The 19,184-nt window shown below is 39.2% G+C and overlaps 1 protein-coding gene across 1 annotated transcript in view; it reads right to left on the bottom strand.

Annotated features, from left to right (window-relative positions):
- MYT1L (myelin transcription factor 1 like) overlaps positions 1 to 19,184 on the bottom strand; it is a 220,148-nt gene that overhangs the window by 14,279 nt on the left and 186,685 nt on the right. Inside the window, exons 15-17 of the mRNA XM_065630596.1 lie at positions 14,347 to 14,409; positions 9,505 to 9,588; positions 7,808 to 8,029 (exon numbers count right to left, since the gene is read on the bottom strand). Coding sequence (XP_065486668.1) covers positions 7,808 to 8,029; positions 9,505 to 9,588; positions 14,347 to 14,409 — 369 coding nt within the window. The remainder of the gene's footprint in view (positions 1 to 7,807; positions 8,030 to 9,504; positions 9,589 to 14,346; positions 14,410 to 19,184) is intronic.

Here is a 19,184-nt window from a genome sequence, read left to right as displayed (position 1 = left end):
ATACAACACCAGTGAGACCACCTGTTCTGTTCTGCCAGCACTCAGGAGAAGCTACCTGATGCCAGTCACCTCAAATCCTGAGGCTGATAAGCACAGAAGTAAGAAGAAAGATCAAATGGGAGCTGTGGGGAAAGAGAAGTAGAAGTAGGAGAGGAGAGGAGAGGAGAGGAGAAGAGGAAGCGAAGCGAAGCGAAGCGAAGGGAAGCGAAGGGAAGGGAAGCGAAGGGAAGCGAAGGGAAGCGAAGAGAAGCGAAGAGAAGCGAAGAGAAGGGAAGCGAAGAGAAGGGAAGAGAAGGGAAGAGAAGGGAAGGGAAGGGAAGGGAAGGGAAGGGAAGGGAAGGGAAGGGAAGAGAAGAGAAGAGAAGAGAAGAGAAGAGAAGAGAAGAGAAGAGAAGAGAAGAGAAGAGAAGAGAAGAGGGAAGAGAAGAGAAGGGAAGAGAAGGGAAGAGAAGAGAAAGAGAAGAGAAGAGAAGAGAAGAGAAGAGAAGAGAAGAGAAGAGAAGAGAAGAGAAGAGAAGAGAAGAGAAGGCCAGCACAAGACGCAGTAGGGGAGGAGGAGGATGGGAAGAAGACCATGTTGAAAAGTAACTTAAGAAGACTTCCCTTGAGCTTATGGGTGAACACGAAATTCCCAAGTCAAAAAATCCTTTGTACTGCAGGATCCACCTCGCAGATTTTAGTTTAATATTTTCCTTCTTTATGTACATTATTATTATTTAATTGCCAGGTTTCTCTCCTTGCCACATTTGTATGTCTGTCAATTTTCAATAATGTCACCATGATGATGCTTATCACTGTCAGTTGTAATTTCTGTTAAATGCAGTGAGTTTGGTAAGTTGTTCTATACTCTTAACATTGTATTGGTTTCTCCTGCTGAACTGCAACACAGAGCTTGTAGGGAAAAAAAATAAAAAGATATGGGAAACAGCAAAATAAATCCATGGTAGGGAGGGGACAGGCAGGTTAAAAACAAATAAATAAACAAACAAACACGTTAAACAACTTTAAGAAACCTACCGGGGAAAAAGTGAAACAATGAGAATTGAGTGAATTAATGTTTACTTAAATGTGGCACTCTTCTTGTCAATTTGCTGTAGCAACAAATGAAAAAAGGACAAGATTTGATTTGACAGGAGAGGCCCAGCTAGAAATAGATGCAATATTTTAAAGAGTTGCATATTAGAAGTTTCTTACACATCTGGAGGTTGACAGTATTTATGTTTCATAAATAGATGAATGGAAGAACAAGAAAAATTCATTCTCTTCAAATATTTACCATTTTCACCTTTCAGAAGTGCTTTTTAACCTTTGGTTCTCTGGAGTTATAATCTCTGGACAGAAATTCTTCACAAACTTGGTATTTTGGAGGTTTAAAACATCCTGAGATTTCATCTGGCAGTTTGGTTTCTTCGTGTTTTAAAGGATGACCACAATTACTTTTTTTGTTGTTTTTACGGAAGGTATTTCATCATGACTTATCTCATTTTTGCATTGGGGTTCACAGCACTGAAGCACAGAATTAATATGCACCTTCTGATATCTTTAATTTGTACTAGTCCACAGTGAATGCTGTATCATGCATGCGTATATATATATATTAAAAACATCTCAGATCTCATATAACTTTACATTATATTTTCAGTTGTTTAATAAAGCTTCTAAGTCTTCCTTTCTGCATTTATTTGAAAAATCACAAAACTTTGTGATTTCACATTTCAGCTTTTATTTCAAATAATCTTCCTATCCTGCTGAAAAGCTGACTTCTGCTCGGAACCCATTGCCTCCATCTAAATGCGGGGCACTTTCATTTTTCCATGAACTGAAAGGAGTAGCTGGCATTTAGTATCTCAGACAACTTAGTGTAATGTAAATCCTGCTGTCTTATCTATAGGCCTCATACAACACTGCATTAACACAAAGGCTATTTCAGGTCCAAGACTCTGCAGTACTGACTTTGCTCAATTAGCAGAGGTTGCAAACCTAAGTACAAAGCATAAAAATCAGAATAATCTGAGGTCGTCTCAGGCCCTTTGTAACTATAGAGCTCATTTCTAAAAGACATATTCACTGAACTAATGCTAAGTATTTTTGTGTTTTTAAATGCTGAAGCTGAGAAATGCTGATGCTAACAGAGGATGTGACTGCAGGCAAAGACTGAAAGCTCTACAATAATTTAGAAACAAATTTGCAGCCACTAGCACATGTTTGAAGATGCAAAGCAGCTGGATTATAGAGAAACTGCCCCTTTGGCACTCTGCATGTGAACACCCACCCCAGATAAACCCTGGAGTGAGATGCTGTTCTGTGGACACAGGCTCAAGCTATAGCCCTGAGCACCAGGAGATTTGGCCATAGGTGGCACTTCCAAACCTTGCCTTAAGGAGCTGACGTTGATGGCATAGGCTTTTTAGACATCTCTTTCTAAGTGAAGCATATTTCATGAGATCTGCACATGAAAATCTACAGCTCTATCCTTCTTTCCTCACATTTGTCATCTCCCGAATGCTTTGGGAGCTCAGAGGTCCCCTGAGGATCTGAGTGTTGGTATCTGTCTGTTTCTAGCAAGCAGCCGCAGAGGGCAGCTGCTGCCTTGGGTTCATATCTTTTTATTTTTTCCTAATCTGCCTGTTCCCAGGCTTAGCAATGCAGCTGTGCAGCTCAGAGCTGTGACCAGCCTCGAATTTCTGGAGGAAACGACTCTGGCAGTGCTCCTTCACCTCAGGACATGCACGCGAGGTGATGGCTGAACCGAGTGCACTGCTGTTATCTTCCTGCAGGCTTTCTGGCAGCCGTACCTTTAGCTAGGACTTCCCGGTTAATCGGGCTCTGGCAGCTCGCAACAGTCACATGTAAACATTTCCCACAGAAGCCTGAGTATCTCTACATCCATTCCTTCAGGAGGCAGAAGGCACTGGATGGTGTCCACTTCTTTCCATTTTGCAAGCCCAGTGGCATGCCCTTGCTGCTCAAACAGAAATCCTATCCTATAAACCTTTTAATGGATCTTGGAGTCCCACTGGCCTCGGCAAGGATGCAGGTACACTAAAGAAAAATCTCCTTCACATTTTCATCTCTATTTAGCATTAGCTTCTAAATGGTGAAAATACTTATAATTCAACCATGTCTTGTGTATTGTAGCTCTACCAGCATATGTTTTTGCACTGGTTTTGGCTTTTGACAGAGTTATTTTTCTTCACAGTAGCTAGTATGGGACTATGTTTTGGATTTGTGCTGAAAACAGTGTGGATAATACAGTTACTGCTGAGCCGAGTTTAGTCACTTGCACAGAGCCAAGGCCTTTTCTACTTCTCACCCCACCGCACCGAGTAGGCCGGGGGTGGGCAAGAAGCAGGGAGGTGACACAGCTGGGACAGCTGACCCCAACTGACCAAAGGGATGTCCCACGCCATATGACACTGGGCTCAGCAATAAAGCCAGAGGAAGGAGGAGGAAAAGGGGACATTCAGAGTGATGGTGTTTGTCTTCCCAAGTCGCTGTCCCTGCTTTCCCGGGGATGGCTGAACACCTGCCTGCCCACGGGAAGCAGTAAATGAATTCCTTGTTTTGCTCTGCTTGTGAGGACAGTTTTTGCTTCACGTAGTAAACTGTCTTTGTCTCAAGCCAGGACTTTTCTTGCTTTTACCCCTCAGATTCCCTCCCCCACAGTGCTGGGAGGGAGCGAGCAGCTGTGTGGGGCTGCGGCCCCTCCTGGGGTTAAAACACAACAGTTTTCCATAGTGAAGGGAATTTAAAGGGACATTACTGTGTTTGAAATCAGCGAACACTGATTTAAATAAAAGTGGGCAGGAAATGAGAGCAGGAACATTGTTTTAGATCTGAAAAGGCATTTCTGAATGTAATTTCCACTGAAGTTAGCACAAGCATATTTCCCCATCTGTGCTAAGGAGCAGAGTTGCTAAATCCAAGTGTATTCTGAGAAAGTCCTCAACTGATCATTGTATTAGAAATCATGCTGTCCTGAAAAGTCTTCTTAAACCAAATATGAGGATGTAAGGGCCGGTTCAAGAACAAAACTGGAAAGCTACAGTATAATAACCAATTTACATTTCATTATAAACTGTTTCACTTACCTGTCTACTGACTCCATGCTTACATGGCTTCCAATTAATTTTCATATTGCTGATAGATCACCTAATTTCACACTGGCCTCTCCTACTAGCACAGGCTCCTTTTTGAAGTGTAGTGCTCTTAGTTCTATGCTTTAAGTCCCTTCTGATAACCCTCTGTTGCCATTCTTCCCTATGCAAAACTTCTTCACAGACTAAAACTATTAATATGAATTTCTGCAGACAGGCATGGCTAACATTAAATAAATAGAAACCTTTTTTGGTGCCTTTGTTCACAGAGTAGGATTCAAAACTTACTGAAATTTGTGACTTTTTCAGTTGACTGCTTATTTCTACTTCAGAAGCATGTATGTACAAATATGCATATATCTAAATTCCAGACTTCATAATACCAGTTGGAGCAGGCTTTTAACTACGTACTGATTTACCAGCACTTGTGGATCACCTCAAGGGTCCATTGATATCAGTGGAATTACACCATGCGTACAAGGTGCAAGAATGGCTCTAAGAAATCTTTGCGTCAACCCCCCACCCCCTCTCTCTCTATATATTTAATTAATTCAACAGTTGGCATAATTTCCACTAGCCATTCTGCCATTCTAGTTTCCAGAATATTACAGCTGCTTGGATGATAGCACATTAACAGGTGTCTATGAACGGCAGAATATAAAATCTCAAAGAACACATTAAGGACACTACATATGCCCTTAGTATATATGCTTAGAGAAGTGTGCTGATAAAATAATATTTGCACTAGGGAAGAAAAGTGATGTATCAGGAGAGAAGCAAGATGTTCTGCCAAAATTGAAGACTTTAAACTACTACTTCCCTAGGAGTTTTTACTGCCTCAGTTAATGATCATAACCTTGCTTGCTCCCCACGCATGCTGGACACAGCCATACCTGCAAAAGGCTGTATTTAAGCCTGGTTCCAGCTTGTAATTTTCATAGCATTGCTTCTCTTCAGAAGGTGGTGTTTGAGCTATACAGCCATAGCTGTGTAGCAAAATGTTGTCAGAGGTAGAAGATGACACCACAGACTATTAAAATGGACACACTAAAAGTGAGGGGATATTCCATCATTAGGTAAAGAAATGCATAGTCTGTAATTTAGGTGGGACTAAACTCCAGATTAGGGGACATAGGTTTAAATGTCTCCATGGGAACTCTGTGTCAAAGCTTCCACGGAGCTCATTTAACAAGTCTAGCACGCTTCCAGATCCCCTGCGATGCATGTTCAGCTCTCAGCTGTTACAATCAAAAGAGCGTCTCACAAATGTCCAGTCATTTCTCCAGCCCAGTAAGGCCATCTTGCCTGCCCCATCAACATTTCCAAGGGCATAACGTGTCTATCCCTGTTGATGCACTCAGGGCATTTAGGATACAACTCTGATCAAAGGCAGGTGTCTGCGTCACAGGTGAAGTGAACAACTCTCCAGGATTCATTGACTCCATTCATTGGAAGAGGAGCAAAAGCACCTTGTTCAACTTTACATAGATTCTTAAAGTAGGTGAATTGTTCTGAAGCTCAATCTTACATGCAGAGTTTGGTTCCATTGTCCATATACAGGCACGACGTGCCACTTGAGAAGATGTATCATTAAGGCTGGTAAATATGACACTGGACCTACCACAGATGTATGCCCTTCTGAGCAACAGCTGGAGGCTACGTAAATTATCCAAAAGGCATCTAAAATGGCTTCAAGTGATTTTCTTTGTGTGAGTAAATGAACTAAGCCCTTTTAACAGCATCTTAAGAATTTTATAAGAATTAATAATATGTTTTTAAATAATATGGCTTTTTATTAATATTGCCATAGCTTATAGAAGCTTCAAGAAACTGTTAAACTTGCTCACGAAGACTTAAAATACTTGTGCTTTGTTACATGAAGACAATTAAGTAAGATCAGTCTACTTCAGTCAGTCTTTCAACGTAACCTTTCATCTTCTGGTGCTCTTCTCTAACAATAGATCTTTATGCCCGAAACTGGTCTTATAAGGTAAGCCGTTACATGTCTTGTTTTCTACTTAAAACAATAGTACTCAAGAAAGCACCAGGCTGCAATGTGGCAAAATGGCATATTTCAGTTTCTCCATTGCAAAAAAAGAATTTAAATTTCATTCTATTTTTTTTTTCATGAAAACATTCCTGTTGGAAAAAAAGCCACAAACCTCCAGGTACCATTTGCCCCTTAATTTTGAAGAACAGTGAAATTAGTATCAGTATGTTCCTTTCAGAAGTCAGTTATTCTTGTTGCAAGAATTTTCTCCTTGAAAATGTAAATACTATGTAAATATCCCTTGAAAGCAATCTCTCAGTAACTATATTGTACCTTTCAACTAAAGGCAAAATGATTTCACAATTTTAATGACAGATTTCTGTGAGTTAAATAAATGTTACACCATTATGAAGAAAGCTAAACTGAAATATGAATGATAATACTGTTATTTTGCTGAAAGTCAGAAACTTAAATTCACATGTGGATATCTGCACGAATGGTTGGGGCTTTTGCATCTGCATTCCCTAAAGCCTATGGGAGCTGCAGGCTGTGTAACATGTTTCACCACTTCGGTAGCACCTCAGGTCATGGACCAGAATCCCGTCATGCTAGGTATCAGACAAACACTGGGTAGAAAAACAGCTCTGAACCTAAACAATAAAAAGGAACTATGTGCACAAAGTCTGGAGAGGTTGTAGTAATGGTAAGGCTTTTGAGTTAAGGAATAAAGGATTGTCAAAGAAAGGATCAAAGGAAATAGTTACAGGCAAAAGGAGGAAGAAGTAGCTCACTTTTCACCTCCATATCTAGAACTGACTGCAAAGATCAGGTTGGTTTAGTTAACTAAAAGGTATAGAAGTTCAACTGAGGTCTGCCTGGGGAAGGGTGACAAATGAGGCACATTGGCTTGACATATTTGAAGTAATAGAGTTCTATATTAGTGAATATGTAACAAGCAATTTGCTCTGGAATTATAGTCATGTTCAGGCTGAGATTCCCAGTCAAAGCTCCAAGAACACCCTTGCTTCCTCATAAGCTAATCTCTAAAATGGCAGGAAGATTTATCACTAAGAGGCTGGCTGATTTTTCTTCCTTAATCTCTTAAAAGCAATGAAAAATGTTATCACTGAAGTTCTCTTAGTTTTGCTAAGTTTATGCAAAATTGGGCTTTGTATTTCTTTTGTCAAATACTTGTATTCCATTAGTTTTAATTAATCTCCTGTAGTTTACATTTATTGTTTTGAGCAAGCATTTTAATTAACAAATGAATAAAAGCACTTTGTTTTTATGGAACTGGCTCCTTAAATTCTTCAATTCCATGCTCTGATGTGTGGGAACCAACAATGTGTTCAACATCTCTGAAAACCAGGGGCATTCAGATTTGTACTACAAAGTCTATCATAAGGTAATTTGTCCAGCGTCACTCAAGGAAGCAGCAGCAGATTTACAGTAATTGTCATGCACACTTTTTCCCCTAAAATTTTCTGTGTACTATAGATCAGATTCAGGTCACTACCTGCAAGCAAGGACTTGTATAAAAAAAAATTGTGTGTCTTGATTTCCAGTTATCTACAAATGTATGTAGGAAGATTATTTTTCAAAGTAATAATGTAATTCAAAAGGAACAGAGAAATACCATGACAAAAAGCTATACTTTAAATCTTGCTAATCTAATTCAAATAATAATTGCAAGTGAAAAATATAAGCCATAGTTACTCACCTACGATGAGTAAGAAAACTACCACTGACATGTCCTGAGCCATCACATCCTGGGGTTGGACATGACATTCCTTCCGTCTTCACTGACTTCCAAGAGAACTGTGAGCCATTGAGGTACCCATCCTTTTGCCTTTTGGCAGCTAGAGGACACCCTGACGCACTGCGATGGGATGCATATTTTCCAGTTATATGACCCTGACCATCACAACCAGGAACTGGACATCTGGATAGCAGATAGATGAGATAAACTTTATTGTCTTGCCATCATATACCTGGTAGCCTCTACAACAAAGTCAAAATAAACCCGACATGAAAAGAAAAGAACAATCATGCACTGCGGTCTTAAAAATAGTCAAGATACCCTGTAGTGGGTAAAATTAGAAGCAGAACTTCACTAATACAAATAAAAATACGTCCTTTGATAAACTGTAAGGAGGCTAGCCAGTAGATGAAGTCACAGCTGTTGATATTGTGCAATTGCAACAAAAGGACTGAGACATATATTTGAATTGCAAGTGTTCGTTACAGTAAGTATTACAATGGAATTGAAATGTTGGCTATGGAGCTCCACTCGGCAGAGAAATTGCCCGTAAAAACTCTATAAGCATAAAATCCTACTTAGTGTAGTCCTTGGTACATTTTATTTAAGTGTGTGGTATCTAAAGAAGACTTGTCTGAAGTCATGAAAATATTAGGCATAAAGTGATCATGAAACCTCATCGGAAATGCTGAGCACCTTTAACCATGCTCTGAATAGGAGAGATTATAACAAACTACGTGCTACAGCTTAGAGAGAGCAATGAAGGCAGTTCTGTATTCATCTGATGGTTTTCCTTACTTGGGAATTCCCACATACATTTGACATGTATACTTCTAAAAAACGAATAACGAGGGATAGAAAGCTCAGGTTAGAATCTTCAAAGTGCAATGTTTAAAGAAAATAATGGGATTTCTTTCAGTATGCTGCTACATAAAACATGTCAAAACGAGGCTGGTTACTTCACTGTTCGTCCTTCACTAAATTGTTGCTCTAACTCTCCACTGAGGATCCAGTCCTGGGTGGACCAAGCCAGGGGTGTTCAACTCATTTTCTCCGGGGGCCACATCAGCCTCACAGTTGCCTTCAAAGGGCCAAATGTAATTTTAGGACTGCAAAAAGTAGGAATAGTCACATCTTTACAGTCCTAAAATTGGTCACTAAATGGTCACTAAACCGTCTGAGTTCAGTGGCCACAGATATCAGAGCACCTTGCAAGAAGAAACCAAGACCTATAGGTAGGTATTTTTTTCCTCTTGCAAAGTGCATAAACAGTTAGATTTGTTGCAGTAACCTCATGTAAATACTCAATTCTCTATTCCCAGAACTGCTTTATTTAGCATGTATGGTTTGTCTAAAATATGCAAACACTTTCAAGGTTTTTTTTACGAGATAGAGATCTAGGTAATTTTTTAATTTCATGTGAAAAAATATTTGAAACTGTTTCAAAATTATAGAAGATTGTATCTTCAGCTGAATATCGTATCCTTTGCTGAATAAATCAGCACAGATCCTTGATTTGCAGTTCACTCATGGAAATCAGTATGGCCATCTGCTCTTTGGTAACCATCACACAATAATATTTATACCTTCATAAAAAGCTAACGATATCTATGACTTTATAAATCAGATGATGGCCCTTTGACAATATTTGTTCTCACCTAATTGGCTCTTGGTCTTCTTTGTCTTCCTTGCTTTGTGCTATCCTGATTCCGCTTTTCTTTGCTCGCGGACAGCCTGAAAGACTGAGTGAAAGAAAACATTTAAAAATGCAATTTCTCCTTCTGGAGTACAGTTAACACGGTATGCACTTTCTATCTGAAAAGCTGGCAGAACAGATAGTTCCATCCAGTTTCCAAAATCAAAGCTCAAGTGGTTTCAATGTGAAGAGCTGCAGGACATGACCACGACGGGTGCTGCGCAGACCACAGCACTGGCCGGCCCCGAGGGGTCTGACTCAGCAGCAGCAGTGACAGCTTTAAAAGGAATAGAAATCAGTGTTTCAGGGCTGAGAGGTGTTATGTCCTCTATATGTCTGAGAGGGAAGGAAGAATAGGCTCAAAAAACACAAGTCTTTGGATCCCTTGGTAGGACTAACGATTTTTCTACGGACCACATTAGAAACACTACTAAACCTTCTCAGCCATCATGTAAGAATCCGATAGAACTCTTGAATAAAAACGCGGCAGAGCTCAGAGCTGCATGATGCTGATGCCTTCCTGAGAAAGGGTTTAAGTGTTCAGAACTTGCCCAGACACAAAGATTTGGTAGAGACAAAGTTATGTGTTAGGTTAAGCAATGTAACATTTAACTATACACTGAGAATGTTGTTTTTAACTACACAAGTTGTATCTGTTCCAAGATCTTACGAGCTCAGCTTTCCCTTTGCATATGAAGAATTCATTATAGAAACCATTTAGTAGTCTTGACAATGACTTCAACAGATATTTAAAGATATTTTTAAGTAGTTGTTTTCTGAGGACGCAAATATGTCTATCAAAAAATCATGCTTTGTCCTCTACTTAAATGTTATTTCCATCTTAACATATCCATCAGTAGAACACCACCTTCAAAAGTAATGAGATGAGAGATGAAGTAGTGTTACCAAAGAAAAACTTCTGCAGAGAAAGAAAATAAATAGACTATTAAAATTTTGTTTTCAGCATAAAAAAGTACTTCAGTGTTGTATAGTAGGTCCTGTCTTCAGGAAGAAGAGACAGAAACAGTGGTAGCAAAATTTTCAGTTATTTTGTCAAGAGCAGCGAGGACTGGGAAGGAAAAGCAGAGAAAAGGGTGATGCAATCACAGACAAAATTCCATGTTAGTAATGAAAAATAGACAGAAATAGAGTTTACATCCTGTAAAGTCATAAATAAGTCAATTAAAGAAAGGTAGGAACGTTAGCACAAGGTATTGGACGTAGTATATTATTACCTAGCAATGCTTAATGAGATGGTATGGCTATATCTATGGTGGTAAATGGAAGGGACCAAGAACTGCTGTCTTGACCCAAGACCAGCAAGCTCACATCCATCCAGCTGAACTCTCTGTCTCAGCACAGCAGGACAGCTACACCCATATTGCTTAGAGAAAATAATCTAGACCCATGCTGAGGCACAAATCATATCTGAGAATTGCCTGAGAGAGTTTCAGTGGCCCAGGGTCAGCACCATGCCAGGGGACTTGCTACCACTTTAATAAAGCAGGCATCTGCACTCTGGTGCTTGGACCTGTGCTCCTTTCCCATTTCGCTTTCTAGTTTAAATGCAAGCTGACCATTTTCCTTTTTAAAGCAAGCTGCTGTTTATTCCAGCATGCATAGTGCACACCAAAGTAACATAGTTCCTTCTGTACAAACTAAATCTCAGAAAGCCCATGACACTTAAAAATAGTTATCTTTGAAAATATTAATAATATCATCTGTAAGAAGAGAGAGGCAGAAGGAACAGAGTCTGAGGGATTTAGAGAGAGAAGAAGCAAGCTCTGGGGCAAGGGAAGCAGTTCAGAAACAGGTTGGTTCATTGTCCCCCATACAACCTGCACTGCAGAAAGTGAAGGAGAGAGGACAGGAGTTACAGATATCCCTGGCTTATTTGTGAGACTAGTTGTGCCCACCGTGTGAGAATAATCAGGTCTTGTATCAAAAAACTGAATAGTTAACAGAAATGCCTCAGAAAACAATAGTCTTTTTTTTGTAGGTATACAGATGGGTATGCTTGCAGATGATGACATTTTCATAACAAGATCTGAATGAAGAATTTCTGCCTTGATTAATGATTTAATGCTTTCTGCATATTAAATCAATTTAATTATCACCTACTTATTGGTATTTTGGTGCATCATCTTTTTGCAATAGATCTTTCTATTCTGGCTCTGTGATTTATTAGAAAATTCTAAGACCTTTCAGGTCCTCTAAACAGACATTTTCAACAGACAGCTTCTGAGATCATGATTAATTCATTTTGCCTCTGACAGCAGATTCACCAAGAAAACATATGCCAAGAATGAGCCTTTGCTTTAATTTTTTTATCCTATAATAACCAAAAGCTATTACAAAGTAAACATATTATTTCATTTTTATATCAGTTTAATTCCTTATATATGAAGATAAAAGACGACAAGGGAAACTCAACACCGACATATGCTGATATAACTTCTTGCATATGTTGAATGGGTGTGTGGAATTGCAGAGAGTTGTGGCAGAGTTCAACCTGCCTTCATGTGTGCTTGCTGTTGAGCAGCCATTTTAAATACAAATTATACCGAGACACCTTGGCAGCCATTAAAGAGAGAAGTTTGTCATTCCTTTCCTTCTGAAACTGAAAAGGTTGTAAGGGATGGTACGAAATACAAACAAAAATGCTAATTCAGATGCAAGCAGAGGTAAACGCTAATTTTCAATGTGGGAATTAGAAAGCTTAACTGTGAACATGCTGTGGGGTCTTTCATATTCAACAGTTCCAGATTTAGGCTACGGGTTTGCCGCCCTTTTAGAGACCGTGCATTTTGCTGGCCTCACAACCTCAGAGAACAGCCTTGACAGGTACCATGACCTGAACAGTGTGGGGCTGGCTCCATGCAAACATGACAAGTCTCCTGGGGACATCGGTGGTTTTAAGCAAAGAGACATTAGCCCTTCAGTGTCAGTGCCCCCGCGCCCACAGGCAGCCAAGGACCTGGGGCTGCTGTGGAGGCCCTTTGGAAGAGAAAAGAAGGCACGTTCCCAGGAGGTATGTCATCAATATAGACATGATGGCATTTCGAAAGGCAGAGTGTGTTAAATTCCAATGGACTGGACAAATTACAGATCATTTAGTTTTGCAGAATTACTTTTTATGTCTTTCTGTGTACTGAGTATGCTGCAGAATCAAATGAAAACTTGGTCCAGCACTTTTCTGCAAAAATACAAGTACGTAACAATTTACAGACAAAAGTAGGTAACACCATCTACTTCATGGTCTGGTCCTGCAGTGGTCAGGAGACAATGCCCAGGGAAAGGGTTTAAAAAATTAGCTCTAATGCAGTGATTCTTCCTTGTCTGCTTGTAGGTTTCTCATCTTTGTAACACTTGGCCTTCTGCATCTTCACTGTCCTGCGTGCATCTGATTAAATGTATGACCAAATATATAACTTCTTGAAATAGCAAACTCAGGGCATAGCTACATCAAGAATATTATTGGTAAACATGTGAGCTGATAAATCCACATATAGTTAAATGTAGTTATAAATTTGACCTTAAATCCCTTTGAAAGTGTGATATAATCTCCTACATCACGTAAGTGCTTTAAAAATGTTTACATCTTCTCCTTTCTAATGTTATTTGTACTTTTGATGTTTAACTGTGCATTATAGAAACTTGTTTTGATCTTTCATTTTTTCAGCATGTAAAGGTATGGCACTTTCCCAATCTCTATGTTATTTATGTTTTGACTTCAAACTGTTTGTTGCTTTTACTGGGAATACATTTAAACTGGGAATTTGTATATCGACTAGTTATAGCCAACTGTAAACCTACAGAGACTGTCTGAAGCAAGTAAATATCCAGACTCAACAGTATTACTACACATGGGAGTAAAGAGCCTTTACTAACAAATGAGAGGTGGGCTACACTATTATTCTTTGATTAAACTGGATAACTGTTTACAAAACATGGTGCAGCTCTTCTCTAGTGATTTATAGTCCTCAAATAGCCACAGGGGAATTGCTAATTACACAGCATTCGTAACATTATCTCTGCAGTCGTACCACTGTAATTCGTTTTGGGGTTACCAACAACACCCTCATTAGTAAATGTGAAGCTTTCTTTGGCCCTTGGTGAAGATCACAGTTATAGTTTAAGCAGCTAAGGTAATGGCTTTCATCCCTACGTTTGTCTTTCCATTCTTCTGGCTTGACATAGTGTTGTACTATGTGCTGTGATTTAAAAACAAGCCAAGCTTTACTCTGAAATGTACTAACAAGACTGGGGCATATTAGATGAAACAGGTACTTTTTCCCTCTGATTAAAGCTGGTAAGACTTCAGCTTGGACAAAAGGTAAAGAACTGTGTTCAATTTTGCATTTCAGGAAATACAGAGGGAGTCTGGAAGAGATTGATAGGAACAATCAGGAAATATAACTTGTGGGGAAAAAAAATTTCAAGAATGGGATTTGAGTCCAGAGAAGGTAAGATTGTGAGGAGAAGAGTTAAGTCATTCGGAATGTAAAGCAGCAGAAACTGAGGAATGTCGAATTACTTTCCTGGGCTAAGAGAGAAGGTACAAAAACTAGATTCATTTTCTACAAAGATTTTGCTATATATTAACAAAAATCTTCCTACCTGTTTGGGTAGTGAGCCATGCTGAAACTGAGAAATATTACTCATTGGTGATAAATAAAACGAGTCAGACTAATGTATGTCTATATAGGGTACTCAGTGCTGAGGGAGGGAAGAGAGGTCTGTTGCGGTCCCTTCTAGCCCTTCAGTTGTTTGATTTAAAGAGCAAAAACTTCTCTTTACGTACCTTCGATGTGAAGCATAATTTCCAGTAATATGCCCAGAGCCATCACATCCAGGGGTGGGACACCTAGAATAGTAACGGAAGACATATGGAGCAGCGTTACTGACAGGAAAGATACAGCCGCCCACGAAAAAACATCAACTGTCTCACTCCTTCTTTCCATGGGTGCCAGCCCTGGGGACCTCTAGCCATTGCTGAACCTGAGCTTAATTCCATACTGGGGACAAACATAGTTTTTTCATTCGTAAAATACTTTTGTCTGTTACTCCTCACCTGCCCACTCAAACACTTTCTGGATATCTCTAGCATCAGCAGATTAGTGGTGATTTCCAGCAGCAGCCTGACATCCCTGCACCACCAGGAATAAGTAGAGTTGACAGCAAACAGAATATCCAAATGTAAGCTTAGGTACTTAGGTACTTAGGTGTAAGCTTAGGTAACGGTTAACACTAGAGCGAGCCGCTTTGTTTTCCATCAGAGCTATTGCTCTAACCCCACAGCACAGCGTCACAAAGTCGCACCACGGAGAGACTCCTTCACCTCTCCAAGAATTGCAGGAGATGCCTAACGAAAAGGAAATGTGTAGATGGGGCAGTAAGGCTGATGTCTTGCAGAGATATGGTAACCTACCCAAACACTCCCAAACACCAAGGTACAGCACCAGACAGAGAAGTCACTGATACAGACATCAGTGGAATTTCTAATAGCTGAAAGACATCAGTCACCAAAGAAAATTCATGGTTTTTTTCCTACATTTCAAAGATGATTGCCATCACCACAGAATAAGCTAAATTATAATGCTAAGTAAAATCATTAGCTGGCATTTGAACTGCTACACTAAATCACAGAAAGACAAAGGAAGAATTAATTTATATTCATTTTACCAAACAGACGAATGCTACATGAATTCCAGAAAGTCACTTTTCTTGAGCCTGAGTTTTGAATTTTAGCCATGCTTTAAAGCTTCATTTGAAGAAAGCATTCAAATTCAAAAAAGCATGTGCACGAATTCAGATGTTGCATTCTGAAACATCAGATTTCCATAACATTGTATTCTTTCACTATTTGAATCCAGCATTCATGCAGCCTTTGGCTTTCACCCTTTAGTTACATGTGTGCTTTCCTCAAATTTGGTCCAGCATACTAGTCAACTTTTTTTCCACAAAGGTTTCTGCAGAGACTTGAAAGCTTTTTTTTTGTTTTTAAAATCAGGAATTAAGCAACCAAGAATTCAGTGCAATAGGGCTGTCATGTTCCTTTAAGCTATGTTTTGGCTCTTTAAAGCTAGCAAGTATTACCTACTTCTGACGAGTTCAGCAGGGCCAAACTTCAAACATGATTATTGCAACCTTGAAAGATACAATTTAAGCTGGAATTCAATATATGGAGTTCTCAGATGGTCTTCATCTGGGCCAGTTCAGTTATTCTACAGAAAACATTAAGATATGATAGCATTTCCAGGATGGAAGCTGGTAAAACCTCTGGGGTTCCCTATGTCATTTCTCTGTTATATAAAAGCCTGTGTGCTTTGGATAAGAAGTCCAAACAACTTCCTTAAAGACAATTCTCCTTTCCTCTTGCTTTACATCTTTGCACAGAACCAAGTATAAGACCATGATCTTGACTAGATGATATAAGGACTACTGTGACTACTGTATGGCCCTTACTATTCTTTCTTTGCTGCAGCTGCACATGGCTAGCACAAACTTTGGCTATTTCTTTCAGTTAAAAAATAAATGGCTAGGGCATCTTATATAAAGGGTCTTATATTTTAAGTACATCATATCTAAATATTTAGATGTTCTCACTATTTATTTTTATTTTTTGGCAAACATTTTGAGACGTGCAACTCCTGCTTCATGTGTTTTTTTAATGCAAGGTATCTTCAGTCATCTACAATGCCTATTTCCTACTGCCATCAAGACCAGCTGCATCACTGAAGCCTGACTGAAGCTTCTAAAGATATTGAATCAAAACATATGGGAATAAGATTTAATTAAAGGAGCTGACTAAACTTTGGCTCTAAATGTCCGTCCATGACATTTAAATGAATAAAGGAGAAAAAGGAGCCATGAGACTGTTCCTCTGCAGTCTGACTGAGGTACTACAAGGATCCCTTAATCAACCCATGCTATTTGAAGCCATCATTGTCCGCTACAGATTTTTAAATCCTTTTGAGAACAAGCTATTATCAAAACTGAACAATGCTTTTTCTCATCTTTTCCAAGACTTTTGCTACAGGCAGGCATGACTCATAGTGCCTTAACAAACAGGATTTACAAGATCCATCAGTATATCCAACCAGTCTTAAAATTAGACCATTACACCTCAAGCATTTGGAGAGTCTTACATAATTTAAAAACTAGCTTATTTCTGTGTCATTAAAAAAAAAATTAAGTAACTGAAGCTAAAGAGGAAATCTCCCTGTGGTAAGTTGAACTGAGAATCTTCACAATGGGCTCTGTACAGTTCACATCAGTTTAAAATCATACTTCTGATTAAACCAGAGGAGATTTTTTATGTAGGCAAGGATTTTAGAAAGACCTTTCAGATTTTGATTTTGGTATGATAATATTTGTTTTCAAGTTTCATAATCCTATATTGATGTAAATGTAACAGATGAAATGACAGTTTAGTGCAGTTGATAAGAGCCTTTAAAAACCCTGGAACATTTCTGTTTACTGCGGGTTCCATTCTATGAGAAGTGCTTATAACCACTGTGAAATATAGGGAGCAGATCTACAGCAGTCTGTTTCAACTATAAATTTATTACAATATTTGCTGTCCTCAGCAGATTAGATAAGGAGACAACCACAGGTCCTTGTACCATTGGAACTGCAAGTCTGTATTTTCAGAATGTCTGATCGTATATTGAATACTACATTACTAGAAGCTGCTACCTGTGCATATTTGACTTATCATATCTACATGCAACAATGCCAGAAAAATTGTATCTACAGGTGCTTATAAAAGGAAAGTAACGGGAAACTCTTTGAAAATGAATATCAGAGTAAGTGGGAAAAGACATATACAGTTTCCTCACTTACTTCGAGTCAATGTAATTTGGCAGGATCAGAAGCTTCTTTGTAGACTGCACATAATATCTTAAATAGCTTATTGCAGCAAAGGAAATACTTTAGTACTGTGAAGAGTGAGATGACAAAAGGAACTCACTCTGTAAAGAATGAAGTTCAGAACATATAACACTAGCACTTTACCACAAACTCAGGGCATCCAGTGAAAGAAAGAGCTTGTCAGTGAAGGGGAATGCAATTAGCACTGCCTTGATGTCCCATTCATTTCACAGAACATCCCAGAGAAGCTTTTTTGGGAACATAAGCATAAGCGGAAAGCAGGGCAGGCAGCAGAACAGCAACAGCTGTGGCAGCTGGATTCAGTATTGGGCTTAGATTCAATAGCAGGAATGAAAAAAAAAAGGTGAGAGCCAAACTGAGATCAATCACTTGAGCCCTACGACCCATTCTTTACTGGGGAAAAGACTGAAGGTGTGCAGCAATTAAAAAAGACTTTTGCAGCTTGAAGGAACTTAGGAAGGTTCCTGGGACTGGGGAGGAAATGGCTGCAATGCCAAAATGGGCTCTGGGAAGGTTTTCCCAAATGTCAGTAGTTAAAAGTCTTGCTGCAAGTTCAGCTGAGAAAAAAACCAAAACAAAATAAAACAAACCAAACAAACAAAACCCAGCTCACGGCAGCATAGCAGACTATAAATAAAATCCAAATTTAAACGTATATTCCTAGGCTTCTGTTTAGGTCTATAGGAGCTAGATAAGCTTACATATAGCTTCCTTATTTAGATTTATAGCTCAACTAGCTTGAGATCAAACAGGTTGATACACAAAGGTGCAAAGACAGAACTGATGTTTTTTCCTTATTATTGTCTATAGCTTTGGTTGACTTACTTTTAAAATTTATTTTAAAACATAAATGATCTCTAAAACATACTGATTAAAAAAAATAGAGTAATCGGCAGCATAACGGAAATACATTGCTTTTTTCTCCCCCCTTTTAGAGAATTTACCACAAAATGACAATGGCTTTTTGGAACCTGAAGGATTGCACTTCCCTAGAGAAGAGGCAGTGCTCAAGGAAGTTTTTTTCAATGCACACAGCCTGACCACAGCTCAGTGCCTGGGCTCAGGCTCGGGCTCGGGCTCGTGCTCAGGCTCCCTCTCTCTCACAGAAACCCTTGGCTGAGATTCATCAACACAGTGAATTCTATTTCCCTCTCAGTCAAATCTTGTCTTTAAGGTTTGACCAGGTTATATATATAAATTCTAATGGAAACCTTGGATCTAGAATTATAAAAGCCCAAATTCAGCACACCACACGAACAGAAGTCAGGTCATTGAAATGCTTGGCTGTATTTTTTGCTAAGTAGGGTGATAACGTTTACCTTAATCGCCAGAGAGAGTTTTAGCAACTGTAACAAAGGCAACTTCTCTCTGTCTCTTGCCCCTTCAACTGCCCTGGGTCCCTTCTGTGCCCTGCACCAAGCCCTGTGCCCCTGCACACTTCCAACCTCATGGCCCGTACCACTACAGCTTAGTTTGCAGTAAGGAAAGAGCATGCTATTAATTCAGGCCATAGTTTTCACAGGAATTGGCAGGTCTGTTCATTATCTGTGTACTTTTTTTGGCTTTTGCTCCTGGGGGATTAAGAATAGCACTCAGTGGACACTTCAGACATGTAAACAATAATGACGGTAACTACTAAAGGTGAAGAGCATTTCCAATTCTATTATGGCAAACAGATTTGATATTTTATTTTTGTGCTGAAGAAATTTGCTTCCATGGAACCGAAATTAAACCAATAATTTCTCT

Source organism: Caloenas nicobarica, chromosome 3 (assembly GCF_036013445.1).
Source record: "Caloenas nicobarica isolate bCalNic1 chromosome 3, bCalNic1.hap1, whole genome shotgun sequence".
Lineage (NCBI taxonomy): Eukaryota > Metazoa > Chordata > Aves > Columbiformes > Columbidae > Caloenas > Caloenas nicobarica.
This window is presented reverse-complemented; position numbering and strand designations above follow the sequence as displayed.